The sequence below is a fragment of the Lipophrys pholis genome (assembly GCF_963383615.2).
Source record: "Lipophrys pholis genome assembly, chromosome: 12".
Lineage (NCBI taxonomy): Eukaryota > Metazoa > Chordata > Actinopteri > Blenniiformes > Blenniidae > Lipophrys > Lipophrys pholis.
The window spans coordinates 8,588,178-8,605,538 of NC_137641.1; the positions used below are offsets into that span (position 1 = coordinate 8,588,178).

Below are 17,361 nucleotides of genomic sequence, written 5' to 3' on the forward strand. Positions count from 1 at the left end.
ACCAGGTGCTGGAGGACAATAGAACGTAGAAGCTCGTCTTTAGCGTTGCTTCCTGTGTGTCTCTGTTAAAGGAACATTTCTAAAATGAGTTGATGTGATTTGTCTTGTAAAACGTCTGGAGTGGTCAGACGGTGTTCAGTTACTGTGTGATGTTGTCTTTGACGTGAAATGTGTAGGATTGTGAGTTAACAAGTTAGTAAAGCAGAGATTAGTGTGCAGACCCTGTGTGTGTGTGTGTGTGTGGCAGAGCTAACGTTGGTTTACAGGTTGAAAACTACTGATATCATGATCAATAGAACTCAATCACTGTAATAGAATCAACACATCTTCATCAAAGATAAACAGTTCTGTGCAGAGCATCGGGTTTAACTAATCTCAGGTATTTGCCCAGTCATTTGTTACCACTTCCTTGAGGTCTCTGAAGAAGGACTTTGGTTGTTGTCCAGGCTGGAGAGAAGCTGCTGGCTCCTGTAGCAGTTAGCTCCTCCTGCTAACTGTGGTTGGCTGCGTTCAGCAGGAGGAGAAGATGAAGTTGATGATTCAGGAGAGTCTTTCTCTGCAGCGTCCTGGTTGTTCCCTTGTCCGGACTGGAGGAGCTGGTCGCTCGGGTCTGTGGTTGTTTTCCTGCTTGTTCAGGGAAAAACACAAAGAGGCTGTGTGAGGTGTCGTTTCCCAGGCCTCGTCCTGGAGAAACTGGTTGGTCTTCTCTGGTTGATGAGAGATCACACGCTGGGTGCTGGTCTCTGGATCGGAAGGAAACTCTGGCCCTCATGGTCAGTCAGAAGAGGAGTTGAGGAGTTTAAGCCTTTCCTGTGGTCTTGTGAGATCCCAACATTACCAGCCAAAGAGTCTGAAACCAGCCGGAGAAGCAGGACATTTGTTGTTTTGCTCCTGAAAGCTGCCACGAGCCACGAGCTCTGAAGCAATCAAGTGTTGGGAATTGTTGTAGCTTAAAAGAGGATGAAGCAGGTTTGGGGCCTGCAGTTGATAGATTTTATTGTTTCCAACTTGAATAGTGTGTGAGTCGCACTGTCTGCTGTGCAGACGGCCACACATTCAATCTCCTGGAGATCTCAGAGCAAACCAGCCTGTTCATCAAACAAACCCGAGCAGCCTTGCTCAAACATATCCAACACCTCCCACCCCAAACAACACTTTTTTTAGGACATTGAGCCCCAGCTCCAGCCCAGTGCCCCAGCCCCAGCCCCAGCCCCAGCTCTAGCTCCAGCCCCAGCTCCAGCCCCAGCCCCAGCCCAGTGCCCCAGCCCCAGCCCCAGCCCCGGCCCCAGCCCCAGCCCCAGCCCCAGCCCCAGCCCCAGCCCAAGCAGCTAAAGGAACACAACACCGTAATGAATTTCCAGGAGACAATCGTTGTGATTGTGCACCGGATGGAAGCTTTGTCACATCCAACAAAGTGACCTGATTACATTACAGCAGTTTCTCTCCTTTAGAAAATCAAACACAACAGAGTTCTTAAATGCTTTGTTTCGACTCTGTGATCAGGGTTTTTCATTCTTGAGGCAGTAAACTAGAACAGTCATTTGGAAAAAACTGAAACTCAACTTTGACCCTGGAAAGAAATCCTGGAAGCAGCTTCCATTAAGCGCTGATTGGCCATTTTTCCAGTTTGCATTGCAGCGGGACAGCAAACATCATTTCATGAAGATGAGATCATCCTGGACTGGGTCGACATGCGGTGATGCCGGGTTCATCGGGATATGTGGACTGCAGGGCAACAATATCTCCATTCTGATAGGAACTGGGCGACACCATACGTCCTCAAGGCTTCTGCCGCTACAGCTCCATGAAGTTGACATCTTTTTTGACTTCCCACAAACTTTTACGATTGTGTTGTCCCTCAATAACAATCAGTGGGCTTGTCTCCATGGTGCACCACTGCCACAGTGACATGGTGTGTCGCTGCGTCTGGTTTGGTTGGTGAGTCGCTGTACATCGTAGCTGCGTGGCGCCATCAGCTGGCTGTCTGGCGCAACGGTCGCACGACTGTGACGTCGGCTGTGTGTGAACCCGTCACACTGACACCAGACCACGATGACGAACTTCGTTAGTTACAACTACAATCAATACATTAACAGCTTTCCACCTGCCTTCGTTTTCTCTGCTTGAAATGATCGTCGATCTTGTATAGAATCATAAACTCTCCAAATCCAACGCTTGTAGGCTAATCAACAGGACGCCAGATCAACCTGGATGTCTTTGATCGCTTAGATTTGACCAAATTTGGACTTTTAGGACTTCATGCCAAAGTCTTGCAAAGATCTCATTGAATTAAAATCCAATTGAGTAAAACAATGTGTAGACTTAGAATACATGTAGTATTTGAAAAATTAACAGACACATAGGAGTGTAGAGGGAATGTTTGAACACGAAGAAAGGTTAGATGTAACTCTCTTGGTTTTCTTGGTTTTGCTCATTCTTGGGTTATGTTACTACTGTGATGTCATGGTTTATACTGGAATGTCAGTGTTGATCAAAAAAACAACATCAGCCAGTTGGAAAATGTTATTTTCACAAGAAGCAACGCAAATACATTTTTCGTTCATTTCCAAAATATTAAACAGCAACGGGGCCGTAATCATGAAAATGAATCCTGGTCTCTTTGTAACCCACGGAGTCCCACGCTGAGCGCAAAAATAATGTCATTAAAAGTCATCAGCTCAGAGATAATCCCGGCTCGGCCGCTAAACATTTTAATACGGTGATGATGAGCAGTGATCCTAAAGCCTCCAGCCCAGCCCGGAGCTCCATCCCCCGGGGGAAGGCGGCCAGGCCAGTCCCTGGATTAAGGCCACTCGCCGCTCTGGACCCTCGAGCCCCGAAATATAAACCCCTGGACGCTCGCCACTTCATTTCTCTGAGTGGCGCCGGCCTTCTTGGTGTGATTGTTAATTAAAGTTGGATTTATTCGAGAGGCTTTCTGGCAAAAACAGGAAGGTGTTGACATTTTCTGCTCTTTCTCTTTCTCTTTCCTTTTTTTGTGTGCAAGTGAAGCGGATTCTTTAATTTCTGAGTCTTGGTTCCTGTTTATCTCCCTTTGTGCCTTTTTTTTTTTTTCGGTGTGAGAACGAGGGATGTCGTGTTCCGGGGGTGTTGATGGGGCTGGGGGGGCGGGGGGGGGGGGGGGGGGGGGGGGGTCAGAGGAGTGAGCAGATGTTGCAGTTTCTCAAGAGGGATTTATGTCATGATGGGAACAAACACACACACACACACACACACACACACACACACACACACACACACACACACACACACAATGGGTTTGATGCCAGTATGTATGCATTTCATCAGTAAACAGCAGCGACTGTAAAGAGTCAGGAGACAGAGACAGAGAGAAAAAAGATTATTAACATCCTGCTTTAACGTAATCAATCAACGTGGATTTTAAAGTGATGGAAGAAGAAGAATGAGCAATCACTCTTTGAAGTAGCTCTTTTCTAAACTATTTGACATCTGAAAGCTGGTAGAACTGTTGCGTAATAAGCACAACCGGGCTCATATGGAGAATAAACCAACAGAGTGGAGTTTGTTTGAAACACCTGCGTTTGGATCTGGTTTTCATGCTCCATATAGATCCCCTTCCTCCATACACCTGTGTTGTTTGGCAATTTGCCATCCATCCATCTTCTACAGAGGAACGGTCAGCGGTCCATCTCAGGACAAACACAGACAGCTTTGGCTTGGAGGAGGCTAGGATGTCGATGCTGGTCTGGAGCCTGCGTGGTTCAGGTCTCTCCCTGCTGCGATGAGGGACTACTGATTGTGCTTTCTTAGGAGCTGGGGGGAAATATAATCTTCAGATTAAGGGAGACATCATGTAGGACAGGGTCCGTCCAGGACCAGGGTTGGACTACTTCAACTGAAGCTATAGGATGGTCTGATTTGCTTCCAGGTGTTTTCATACTTGGGATTACATTAAGTCAGGTTAAGCTGTTCTGTTGTCTATGCACCAAGTATATTGCATAGTTTACAGTTCAACGTTTACGATCCCCCTTCACTGTGGTGCATCACAGAGCGCTGCCAAAGAGTTGTGACTGAGGACGGGGTATTTAAGTTCCTGTTAGTTCGCATGGTGGACGTCATCTTGTAATCATTGTGGGACGTTGCCATCTGGTAACTGAAACCACATCATTGAATCAGATGTGGACCACCGATGCTCTGTTGTGGTTTATCCCTTCCTGACAACCATTAGTAGACTGTCAATGCTGGTGGTTTGGAGTACTCTGCATTTAGTCCTGCTTCATGTCTTGACATCCGTCCATTTCAATACTCAACTAAACACTTACAGTCTAATGTAACCCAGAACCCAGAACTGCTGCTCTTTAGCCAATTCTAAGAAGTCATAATCGTGAACTTATCACAATGTTGGTAGTTGTGGTTGATGACTGGCGATGAAGTCTATTATGGAGTAATATGCCTAGAAATGTTGGTACCACCACAACAAGGTCCTAACAATGTCTGTCATTACCATGTGTTCCTCAGACTTTAGCTGACCAGCTTTCTGGGGTTGTGTCTGTTATTGTCTTCACCTCTTTCAGGTGACACCCTCTTCCTCTTCTTACCAAGCCCTTCTTCTAACTGAACAGAAATCCACCAGAAATGAGGAGGAATCGCAGACTTTCCAGGCTTCTTATCGGGAGCCCACTGCAGGCTCCTCTCAACACTCCTACCTCCAGCGAGCGCAGAGCATCAAGGACCTGATCAGTAAATTCTCCACTCCGGAGCTCTCCAGATCTTCCTCTTCTTCGAGGTTTGGACTGATGCTGAAGTCTTTGTCCGTGGAGGTTTTGAGCGATGCAGTTGACGGTCCAAAGTCCAAACCCGTTCCTTCTACACTGAGCACCTCTAAAGAAGATCCAAGCCCAGCTCCCAGCGTTACCCTTCTTCCTCCAAGCAAGAAAACCAATGAGAGCGAGGCTAAACCAGCCCCGGCGAGTCCCAGAGGCAGTCAGATAACGGCAAGAATCGACTGTCCACTAGAAATCAGCACTGAGAAGTTAAAGTCACAACCGCAAAGCAAATCCCACCCAGCAGAGTCCAGCAGAGACTCGGTGGGAGACTCTGGCATGGGATCGGTAAGAAGTCCTCTGCTCCAACCAGTCGCATGATGTCCTTGCATGAAATGAAAAAAAATAATAAAACGCCCTCATCTTCTGTGAGGGAACATCATGCAGCCACATGGCAGCTTTTCCCGAAGCAGCTCTCTGCATGATTGCATCGTTGCACTCAATCGATCCGCACGAGGAACCAAAAGCATGAAGCTGCCACAAGATTGTAAACACGTTCTCTTCAATCACGCTGATCAAAAGGCCTCAAACTGACTGACGGTTCTCACAAATCTCACTTTGATCCCTTGATTCTTTTCCCTCATATCCAAGCGTCACGATTCCATTTTGTGTCTTTTGTTTGCTCTGAATAACGCCGTCTTTCCCACAATGACTGCTGATTTCTGTTGCATGAAACCTGATTGAAACAGACAATGAACTTGTGTGCTTTCAAACCATTTAGCGAAAAATGGGTTTTCGCCAGAAACTGGGACATGTTGCAAAATGGGGGTGTGAGGTGGGGGGTTGGGGCGTGGTGGGGGAGAAGGCAAGCAAATAAAAACAGAACCTCAAACTCTGGACGAAAAGTTTCCAGTCAAAACTAAACTTCACCTTTCAAACCTTCACTACTGCAACTGGTTCAATATCTGGCACATCGAAAGTTGTTCTTTGGAGAATATTATACAAAGACATGAGTCAGTTATGAGATATTAGCTGCTAATGCTAAAACTGGTCTAAACCAGGATGAAAACATCCACAACATCGGAATTTGAAGGCTGACCACCAATGGACATCAGTACTATATTGTTACCAGGCTCTTGATGGGTTTCTTTTGCTTCATTGTGGCTGTGAAACACATGAATTCAGCTTTAAAGATGAATCATTTAGCGCAGAGCTGCAATGGTTGACAATATTTGGGAGTAGGTTGCAATAGTTTGAAAATAACCATCAATAAGACTTTTCTCTTTTTACTTGATTTTAGTCATTGATTTTCTTTCTAAAATCAGAAACAAATCAGTCTCGTTGATTTCTCTGTGTCTAATGTTTGTGTTGCCGAGGTGTTTTGGAGTGCATGTGTGTGCCAGAATTGTCTTCAGCAGATCTCCTCAGGCTGACCACAACTTGTTCTCTTATTGTCCATCTCGTCGTCCAGGAGTCAGAGTTCGATTCAAACAAGCAGCTGGACAGCCCGTCCGAGGAGGAGCCGTCCCACACCCAAAGCCGGGCCCACCATCAGAACCCCAAGTACCAGCTCTTCCTCAACAACGAGATAAAGACGAACGGGCTGAGCGGCCGCGGTGGCGGCAGTGGCAGCGACAACCGGCGGCGATGCCGATGGCCCTGGAGGCGGCGGGTCAATGGTGGAGAACGGCATCAAGCCATGGGAAACCAACCGACTGGGGGTGAACAGCTACAAAGGGCTCCCTGGAGTCCTTGGCCTCCAGAGGACTGGGACATGTCCTGACAAGGTGTGTGTGTGTGTGTGTGTGTGTGTGTGTGTGTGTGTGTGTGTGTGTGTGTGAGTGGTGTGAGTGTGTGAGTGTGTGAGTGAGTGTGTGAGTGTGAGAGAGAGAGAGAGAGAGAGAGAGAGAGAGAGAGAGAGAGAGAGGAAGAGAGAGAGAGAGAGAGAGAGAGAGAGAGAGAGAGAGAGAGAGAGAGAGAGAGAGAGAGAGAGAGAGGAGAGAGAGAGAGAGAGAGTGAGAGAGAGAGAGAGAGAGAGAGAGAGAGAGAGAGAGAGAGAGAGAGAGAGAGAGAGAGAGAGAGAGAGAGAGAGAGAGAGAGAGAGAGAGAGAGAGAGAGAGGAGAGAGAGGAGAGAGAGAGAGAGAGAGAGAGAGAGAGAGAGAGAGAGGCAGCAGTTGTTCAACACTGCCATCTGCTGGACTTTCAGTAAGATTCTCTTCAATAAGTCAAATAAAATCCCATTCATTTAATTTATTTATTTTGAATGACATCTAAAAAATTTTTTTTTTGTCATTTCCAATATTGAAACGGATTTTGTTTTCTCACAGATTTAAATGTAATTAAAAAAACCCTCACATGAATGAACTCAGTTTTCATGAGTTTCAAATTTTTGTCTTTCTTATCTCATTATTCATACACTAGATCCAAAACTTTTAAATGTGGTTGAAATTTCACGATCACTGAAGAATCTCATGAGGAAAAACTTTCCAGGTTACGAGACTGCCAGAAAGCATTACTGCAGGATTTGAAGTAAAACCAGCCTATTTGCTATGTTCTTCTCATCGGCCGGGTGAAGTGAGAGGATTTAATGAGATGTTTCTTTTGCAGCTGTCGAGCAGATTCAGCTCCTGGACTAAACACAGATTTAAGGTTTTGCATTGTTAAGCGACTCGCCACAGCACAACAATAGTCTCTGATCTCACCCCGCATCCAATCAAACTGATCAAATGTTGTGTGCTTTGTGTGTGGAATGAACAGAACGAGATGTTGTTGTTGTTGTTGTTGTTGTTATTGTTGTTGTTCACGATGCACATGCTTTTGTTTCAGATGTGCAGATTTACCTTACTGATGATGATTTGTAATGAGATTATCCAAAAATCTGTTAGTCATAAATGTCCTCCTGGGGTAAAACTATGCTTTGCCTCTTGAATCAATTTAAATTAATATTAAATGATTTGTTTAATAGGACTTTTTTTTGTAATAGGAACATTGGGGGGCAGTAGTGAGTCACCCTTGTTAACTTTGAGGTCGCCATTGATCACTCTGCTTACCATTTTATTTCAAAGTTTATCACCTGACAGTGTAGAATCATATTCCAACACAAACAAGAAAATGACCCATTACACCATCTTGTGGTTCGAAGTGATATTACAACTGATTACAGCAGATTCCTCGTTTCTGTGAAGCATTTTGAGCTACAGTTTATGCACCCTGACGAGCTTCGTACCCCAGAGGGAATATTTATGACGCTGATGGGTTTTTACTGCACTTTACTGCACTTTACTGCACAGAAGCACTCGGACAATGATGGCCACCCACCACTCTTTCCAATCTGACTCCCTTGCACTTTTTTTTTGTTTCCCTATTTGATGGCTAATATTAATTTGAAGGTGTTTGTGTGTCCAGTTTGCTTACGAGAGCCCTTCCCGAGTGTTCAACAGCCCGTACGCCACAGCTACCTCCATGGAGTACAACCCCGTGCACCGGATGTCCGAGTTCAAGGTTTGTGAGCAGCTGGGAGCAGCTGGAAGTGTTTTATTCAGTCCAAATTCACTAAAAGTCAGTGACACCGGAGTCTCATGGAGCTGGAGAGATTCCAGTCCAACATCAGTGATCACAAATTCAAATTTAAAATCTTCACTCCGGAGAACCATGGAATAATGTAATAGCCTTTTAAAAGCTTTTTGTGTATCCTCAATGAATGAATATTACAACTATTCCATCAAACAATACCAATTCAAAAAGGGAAGAAATCCTTTTTTTCCATCAAATGTAGTTGTATTTGTGTATTATTACTTCATTGGCAGCAGTTAGGGTTAGGGTTAGGAGTTTTTCATGCTAAATCAATATTGTAATAAGCTTCTAAAATGTTATTACATCATATAGGCTTCAATATTCTTGATTTTATTTAAAATGGTCAAACGCATTTCTTTATCAGTTGCTACCAAATATTTATCATCCAACTTTTGGGGAGAACATGCAAACTTCCCAGAGCAAGCTTCTGTCCAGGTACTGAACCAGGGCTCTTTAGCTGTGCGGTGGCGGTGCCTCCCACTGCTCCACCGTGCCGCCATGTTTGTGTCACGACACACAGTGTGTGTTGGAATGATCTGAGGTTGAGCTCACACACTCCGCTCACACACTCGCTCTCTGCTTGTCCCTTCAGGTTCACAGTGGACTCTCCCCTGCCACCTCAGAAATGAACCTGTACTCCTTCAACAGCCGCAGCACCAGTCCGGTGGGCATACCCATCCCCACCCTGAACGTCCCCACCCCCACCCTGGGCAGCGCCCGCCCTCGCTTCTCCGCCTACGACTCCCTCGTCAGGAGGAGGAGCGAAATCAACACCATGGTACGTCTTCACACTGTGTGTGTGTGTGTGTGTGTGTGTGTGTGTGTGTGTGTGTGTGTGTGTGTGTGTGTGTGTGTATGTGGTTTGACTGTATTTGTGTGTGTGTTCCAGGGGCCCCAGGTGGTGACAAACCACTACACCATGCGCTCCAACACGATGGGAGGCTCCAACACGATGGGAGGCCCCAACAGGAAGAACTACATCGAGGAGCTGACCAAGGAGCTGGACTCCTGCCAGAAGGTCTCTTCACCCTCTCACTCTTTAACTTCTCCTCCAGAACCACTCTGTGACTGGGTGATTCGGTGACTGGGTGATCTAGTGACTCTGTGCCTGGGTGATCGGGTGACTCTGCCTGGGTGACTTTGTGACTGGATGACTCTGTGACTGGGTGACTGGGTGATTAGGTGACTGGGTGACTGGGAGACTGTGAATGGGTGATTGGGTGACTCTGTAACCTGGTGACTCTGTGACTTGGAGTCTGGGTGACTGGGTGATTAGGTAACAGGGTGATTCTGTGACTGGGTGACTGTGAATGGGTGATTGGGTGACTTGGTGATTGGCTGACTCTGTGACTGGACAACTGGGTGACTGGGTAATTGAGTGACTGTATGACTGGGATAATGGGTGACTGTATAACTGGGTGACTGGGTGACTGTATGACTGGGTGGTTAGGTGACTGGGTGACTGAAGTCTATAACCTCTGATGGACTCTTTAGGTCTTCCCTATATACTCACCTCAAGACTGATTGTTTATGTTTGTGACAAATTTATTTATTGGTGGGTTTATTTATTTATTTATTTATTTATTTTATTTTATATATAATAAAAATATAAAAATAAAAATAAATAAATAAATATATATATATAAATATATATATATATATATATATATATATATATTTATTTATTTATTTATTTATATATATAAATATATATATATATATATATATATTTATTTATTTTTATTTTAAATATATAAAATATATATAAAAAATATATATATATATATATATTTTATTATTATTATAATTTTTTGATTCCATGTGATATATAATTTGCGGTATTTTTATTCTTACTGACTGTATATAAAGGTTCACTGATATGATTGAGGGAGTGGGTCGTGTGAGCAAGATTGTCTGGTGTTTTATGTCTGTCTTATTGTTGTCCAGAGTTACACTTATTATGTATTGTGCTGTTAGTGAAACTGCATGTCAACTGTTTTATGTTCTGTGTCTTTATGTTCTGTGTTCCTTAGGTCCCCCTTGTAAACGAGATGTTGCATCTCAAGGGGCTTTCCTTACAATAAAAGTACAAATTACAAAATTACTGGGGGGGTGGGAGGATGAGCTTGTCGCAAGGCTATAAATTGTTGGTCAGTGTTGTAGCTGGTCAGTCGGTCATGAAGGACATTGAGATTCCATCGTTACCAGGAGCTTCAGTGACTTTATCTTTTCACAGTGCAGAAGGACTGTAGGTGGCGCTGTGTGCTCTTTATGCTCCACTTGAACCAGGAGCGGCTCTGGTCTTCTTTCAGTCTCCAGGTTGTTCGGAGGTTTATAAGTGGTGAGGAGGATTTTGAAGTCGATATGGAGCCAGGCGAGTTTCTGGATGACCTGACTGAAGTAGTTCTGGATGTACTGAAGCTCACTGAGAGTTTTTTTTGTCTTTTATGGAGGAATGAGGCTCTCAGTGGTGCAGTGAAGGTGATGAAGGCCTGTGGAAGTCGTCTTCAGTCAGAGTTCTGGTGGATTGGCTGAGTGGTGTTTTAGTTTTTTGTCCACTGAGGATGATTCCAGAATATTTGTTCAGTCTGGGAGAGTCCAGGTTCAGGCGGTCAGGGTTTGGTGAGTCCGTGGAACCAGCAGGACGTCTTCACTGACATAGAACTGATGGTGCAGGATGTGAACAGCTAGAGACTGAAGAGGAGGGGGCCGAGAACTGAATCCTGAGGGACACCATGGAAAGTGTCAAACTGAAGACAGATATGATCTGAACCATCAGTGTGAACTCATTTGTTGTGTGTGTTTCTTCTGCAGCGTAACCAGTTCCTGGAGGCCGAGAGCGTGGAGATGGAGAAGGAACGAAACCAGATCAGGTCTGTCTTTCTTTTTTTCTTCCTTTTCTTGAGACATCAGTTGTTGTCTTCAGCAGTTTAAACAAAATGTGTGTGTGTGTGTGAAGGTTTGAGATGCGAGGCCTGCTGGTGAACAACGAGGACCTGCTGAGGACCAACACTCAGCTGTCCAATGAGATGAAGAGGATGAGAGAGCAGATGATCGAGATGGACCAGGAGAACCAGGCCATGGCGGAGAGGTGCAGAGAGATGGAGGTACCTCCACAGACCAGTACCCAGCGGGGAGGGTGGGGGGGGGAAGGGGGATTCAGTGATCCAGTGACTGATTTGTCTCCTGCTACTCAGATCGAGGTGAAGGGAGCTCGGGACATGATGGTGGAGGCCAACACTCAGGAGTACGCCTTCAACGTCCTCCAGCAGTCGCTGCAGAACAAGATCCAGGACGCCGAGGTACGCAGACTCACAGCGACGGCCTGACACGGCCGACGCTTCAACGTGGTGTTGTGTTGTGAGTCAGAGGACATTTAATCAACCGTGTGTGTGTGTGCGTGTGTGCGTGTGTGTGTGTGTGTGTGTGTGTGTGTGTGTGTGTGTGTGTGTGTGTGTGTGTGTGTGTGTGTGTGTGTGTGTGTGTGTGTGTGTGTGTGTGTGTGTGTGTGTGTGTGTGTGTGTGTGTGTGTGTGTGTGTGTGTGTGTGTGTGTGTGCAGGATAACCTGGAGAAGCAGACGCTGCACGCTAAGTCTCTGGCTGAGAAGCTGTGGCTGGCCGAGAGGCAGCTGGAGGAGCTGGAGGTGGACAAGGACACCAAGACCAAGAGGACGTCCGAGCTCCACAACGACATCCTGCGACTGGAGACCGAGGTACAGTGGCAGCAGGCGGACGCAGGCGGACGCAGGCGGACGCAGGCGGACGCAGGCGGACGCAGGCGGACGCAGGCGGACGCAGGCGGACGCAGGCGGACGCAGGCGGACGCAGGCGGACTCGTGGTCCGAGCCCTGGCCTGGGTCTTTGTTGTGCTGTCGTGAGGTTCTGAGGTTGTGTGTGTTTGCAGCTGAGCGACGCCCTGCAGACGTCCTCGCAGTCCTCCACCGAGCTCAGCCTGCAGCAGAAGCTGCGCGCCGACGCCCAGATGAGGGTGGACGAGCTGGAGGAGACGCTGCTGGAGAAGGAGCAGGAGCTGCAGCGGCTGCAGGTCCTGGTCAGCAGGCTGCAGGGAGAGGTACCGGACCTGCACTCTGCTCACATTCCACCTCCTGCTGCAGCTCCAGGACTCAGCGACTGTGTCTGCAGGTCTCCGGGAAGCTGATCGATAAGGAGCGCACGCTGGAGGAGGAGATCCAGCTCCGGGAGCGGCTGCAGCTGCAGTGCAAGCAGGCGGAGAGGACGGTGGACGATCTGACCATGGAGCTGCAGACCACCAACCAGGCCAGAGACGACCTGGCCAAACAGCTAAAGCTGGCTCAGGTACCAACACACAGTAATCTGATTACAGAATAGAGCAGAATAACACACACTTTGATTCAGTGAGTTTGGAAAAGAAGACTTTGTCTCATTTCTACTTTAACTTGTGACATATGAAATACTGTTCTTCCTGATATTCATAATATTAACATTCATTGGGTCTTTCAGTCGTTAAGATTCATATTAGACATATTATTCAATATGAATCGACATAATCATCAATAAGGCATTCTTGTAAACTCACCGTGTGATTGTAGTTGTCCAAAGAAATATAATAAAATTAATCATGGTAATTATAATCGGAAGTAGAACAACAACACTAAATATTATTATATTACTATTATTATTGTTCTTGTTGCAACAAGTAGTAGTACTTGTATTAGTTTTTATTCATATTAGCATTAATAACAATAATAATGTATTGTTGTTGTTGTTAATATTATGATTATTTAAGCCGTACAGAGTTCATCAGGGAAAAACAATAGTATATAATATTAGGCAATGACACTCGAGGTTGAGATGTGTGTGACCTCTCCAGTCAAACGCAGACGTCCACTTGAATTAATCATTCATGTCAACATCAGAGTTTGGGGTTAATAGGAGATTAATTATGTAAATCCTGTTCAGCAATCAGCGCCGCCGTCCCATAATCCCACATATTCAGAATATCACTGTTTTCTGAAGGTGTGTGTGTGTGTGTGTGTGTGTGTGTGTGTGTGTGTGTGTGTGTGTGTGTGTGTGTGAACACATGAACTATGACTTTCAGGAGAAGATGATCGACATGGAGACTGACCTGGAGGAGCTGCATGACAGCGAGCAGCGGTGGGCCGCCAAGCAGAAGAGAGCCATCGAACAGGTGAACACACACACACACACACACACACACACACACACACACACACACACACACACACACACACACACACACACACACACACACACACACACACACACACACACACACACACACACACACACACACACACACAAGAGAACAGTGTGTGACATGTTCTGTTCTGTCAGACGGAGCAGCTGCAGCTGAAACTGATCCAGGAGAAAGAGCTGAATGACCACCTGGAGATCGAGAAGAACTCCATGGAGAGACAGGTGAGTGAGTGAGTGAGTGAGTGAGTGAGTGAATGAGTGAGTGAGTGAGGTTTTAACCATAAGCAGCATCATTCTTTATTTCTTCCTTTTCTTGAGACATCAGTTGTTGTCTCCAGCAGTTTAAACAAAACGTGTGTGTGTGTGTGTGTGTGTGTGTGTGTGTGTGTGTGTGTGTGTGTGTGTGTGTGTGTGTGTGTGTGTGTGTGTGTGTGTGTGTGTGTGTGTGTGTGTGTGTGTGTGTGTGTGTGTGTGTGTGTGTGTAGTTGCGGGAGCTGCGTCTGGAAGTGGACGAGCTGCAGAGCTCCAGAGTTCAGGAGGACGTCGTGTCCAGAGCGGAGAGTCGAGCCAAAGAGCTGGAGAGTTTCCTGAGAGCCGAGGAGAGGTCAGTCACACAGATTACAGTTACAGTTACAGAATACACTGAGATTTTTAATCCCTGATCACACGACTGGGAATAAATGGAACATCCACAGTTAATGTGTAAGAAAAGTTCTCATCCGGAGACTTTATCTGCTTTTAAACCATCAATAGACTGATTTGTGTGTGTGTGTGTGTGTGTGTGTGTGTGTGTGTGTGTGTGTGTGTGTGTGTGTCACAGGAACAAGATAACTCTGACCAACACCATCAGTAAGCTGGAGCGGAGGATCAACGAGCTGAGCGACCAGATGGAGGAGGAGCACCGGATAGCAACTGAACAGAAAGACCTGGTGAGGCTGGACGTCCCCCAGAGATTAATAATCCTGGTCCTTTATAAACGCACTCTGAAAGTCTCGCCACCAGAGGGCAGCACAGCCAGAAAACAACACCAGCTCTTTCATCTCAAATGGATGAAAGTTTTGTGGGCAGATGTGAAGAAACGTTTAGAACTTCTTGACTTTTGAAAACTGTTTTCCTCCGGTGTTACGGTGTGTTTGGTGTCCGGACTGTTTTCTACTTCATCTGGTGTTACGGTGTGTTTGGTGTATAGGTTAACAGTTTCTCATTTTTGAATGAACTGACACTCTTTACGTGTGGACGTAGTTTCTCTCAGACGTTTACGTTGTGAGTTTTGATGCTCAGATAATTGTTTTTTTTTAAATTTTACGGCGCTTTTACACGTATTTTATCAAGTGACCCGTGCCTGACTGGTGATGACACCTTTGTGTGACGTCTGAAGCATGGCGGCTGCACACTTGTAGTGTTTGGAAACATCAGGCTACTGCTGAACGCAGCGCTAATGTGAAGCTGAAGAAATGGATGAAGTCTGTTTGACGTTGGTGATGAGAAGTTTGGGCGGAGGAGAAGAAGAAGGGTTGTAATTGTATTTTATTTTATAGCACTGTATTAATGCCCGACGGGAAATTCATACATATCATCTGCATATTGTAGCACCGGCAGGACGAGCGATGAGTGGATCACTGAGAGTCAATATCGGTCCTTTAGCAACTCAAACTCATCATCGCGTCGTCACGACGTACCACACGCACCGCCACCACACGCTCCCGTTACCACCCCCCCCCCCAAAGACTGAGCTGTCATGTGACCTGGTCAGCTGTTCCTCCTGCATCAGATCGATCTGAGCCAGGACCAGGAAGTGGTGTGGCTCAGGTGGCTGACGCTCTGCTCTGTGATTGGCTGTTCAGATGACGCAGAGGATCCGCTCTTTGAAGCGGCAGCTGAACGAGGCGGAGGAGGAGGCGAGCAGGAAGGAGGCGCAGTACCGCCACACCCACCGGGAGCTGACGGAGGAGAGAGAGATCAGCGGCCGGCTGCAGAGGCAACTGCTGGACCAGCACATGCAGAACAAGTACTGACACACACACACACACACACACACACACACACACACACACACACACACACACACACACACACACACACACACACACACACAAAGAAAAAATAAAACAAGCAATAAATGTGAGAACAGTAATGGCAGAAGACAGAATCTGTAAATCTGTTGAAATGATTTTCAATAACTCTTCTGAAAAACAGAAACAAACATGAATGAAATGATTAAATGAAAGTAAAGAGAAAAGAGAAATAAACTCGTTGATACTTATAATAATGTGGAATTTCACAGAGCATAAAGAACATTTCATGACATGTTGGTGTGTGTGTGTGTGTGTGTGTGTGTGTGTGTGTGTGTGTGTGTGTGTGTGTGTGTGTGTGTGTGTGTGTGTGTGTGTGTGTGTGTGTGTGTGTGTGTGTGTGTGTGTGTGTGTGTGTGTGTGTGTGTGTGTGTGTGTCCTGCAGGCGTGTGGACACGATGACGATCCGTCAGACTCTGGACAACCTTCGTCTGGACCTGAGCGTGGACGAGGAGGAGGAGCAGCAGCAGCAGGTGGAGGCGGCGCAAAGGGAGCAGGCGGAGCCGGCAGAGAGGGCGGAGCCGGAAAGCACCGTCGCCAAAGTGTGACCCTCCTCGCTGGAAAACAACTGTACATACTTCAGTTTAACGCTCCACGCCTCCTTCAGGGTTTCTGTCTGTCGTTCAACCTGCCACCAGTTGGTCTTTTAAACTCGATGAAAATCAAATTCTCCAGGCGAACAAATCGAACGTCCACCAGGATTCGGAGCTGACGTCTGTTGTTTCCTCGTGGTGAAACTCCCCAAACCGCCGAAGCTCCTGCAGCAACATCTTCTCTCTTCCCTCGAAAATAGTTTGGATCGTTTAGAGCCCAGATTGAGACCAGGAGGCTGCGCTCAGCGGTTGCCATGGTGATCCCCGCCGATCGAGTAACAAAGTTGACGGATTTGCAAAAAAAAAAAAAATCTGTATTGAATCGTAAATATTTCAGGATGACGATAGCTCTTATTCTGTCGTGAACAGAAAGTTCAGACCTTCAGTTCAGTTCAATGAATCGACAGTCAATTCAGTTGAAAAGCCCGAGTCTGATTGTTTCTCGTTTTATTGACGACACTTTTCGCGAACTGGCGCTGATCGTGTTTTATCAAAGCTCGTACAAAAACTGCCTACAAGAGTGGGAAGCCAGTCAGTAACAGTTAAAACTTCACAATGTGTCCACAGAACCCACAGACGTGGCTCAGCCGTCGCCTCCTGCTGGTGGGGAGGGGCAACTGCAGCCACGTTTCACCCGTTCAGTTATTAACAGACTCGAATCACACTGGTGGCAAAACATGAGATTTAGAGGATCCGGGATTCGTTTTTAGTTGTTTTTAAAGTGTCTCTTTGGTGACGATGGGACTTTGTTGTTGGTGGTGTTTGTTTGTTTGTTTCCACAAAAAGAAAGAGCATCTCAAATAATCAGGCTTTTCAGCGTTTAGGGGGGATTTTCCCTCCGGAGTCGTCAGCAGTATTTGGTTAGTGTGGGAAAACCTTCGGAAGCGACCAAAGCTGCACCATTTAGTGATTATTTATAAATGCTTTTTTTTTTTTTTTTATGTTTATTTTTTTGTGATTTGAAGATTATTGAGTTTGCTGGTGGGGCAACACTGTTGTTTTATTTTGTTTATTGTGTTTTTGATTGAATGGATTGTCCGATGCTTTTAGAGTTCAGTTTCACGTCTTTTTAGCGGGTTTGCTGCTGCTCTGTTCACAATCTTTGGACTCACACTGAAGACGTGCAGCTATGTTTACACACAATACGGCTTTTAATGTGTATTCCGGGTTAATATGCA

General features: G+C 46.1%; 1 protein-coding gene across 5 annotated transcripts in view; it reads left to right on the forward strand.

The window, feature by feature from the left end:
• The window catches only part of LOC308117717 (uncharacterized protein), a 60,285-nt gene extending 43,748 nt beyond the window's left edge, over positions 1 to 16,537 (forward strand). For 4 of the 5 annotated variants that reach the window (XM_080476779.1, XM_080476780.1, XM_080476781.1 and 1 more), the window contains 16 exons: positions 6,217 to 6,532; positions 8,152 to 8,247; positions 8,912 to 9,097; positions 9,209 to 9,337; positions 11,134 to 11,192; positions 11,279 to 11,426; positions 11,517 to 11,621; positions 11,880 to 12,032; positions 12,224 to 12,391; positions 12,463 to 12,636; positions 13,400 to 13,489; positions 13,657 to 13,740; positions 14,004 to 14,122; positions 14,339 to 14,447; positions 15,363 to 15,526; positions 15,976 to 16,537. In XM_080476779.1, the coding sequence (XP_080332905.1) occupies positions 6,422 to 6,532; positions 8,152 to 8,247; positions 8,912 to 9,097; positions 9,209 to 9,337; positions 11,134 to 11,192; positions 11,279 to 11,426; positions 11,517 to 11,621; positions 11,880 to 12,032; positions 12,224 to 12,391; positions 12,463 to 12,636; positions 13,400 to 13,489; positions 13,657 to 13,740; positions 14,004 to 14,122; positions 14,339 to 14,447; positions 15,363 to 15,526; positions 15,976 to 16,138 (2,058 nt within the window). In that variant the 5' untranslated portion in view covers positions 6,217 to 6,421 and the 3' untranslated portion in view covers positions 16,139 to 16,537. Of the gene's footprint in view, positions 1 to 4,604; positions 5,094 to 6,216; positions 6,533 to 8,151; positions 8,248 to 8,911; positions 9,098 to 9,208; positions 9,338 to 11,133; positions 11,193 to 11,278; positions 11,427 to 11,516; positions 11,622 to 11,879; positions 12,033 to 12,223; positions 12,392 to 12,462; positions 12,637 to 13,399; positions 13,490 to 13,656; positions 13,741 to 14,003; positions 14,123 to 14,338; positions 14,448 to 15,362; positions 15,527 to 15,975 lie in introns of those variants that run through there. The other variant, XM_080476783.1, reaches the window with a different exon arrangement.
• Positions 16,538 to 17,361: the final 824 nt, after the last annotated feature.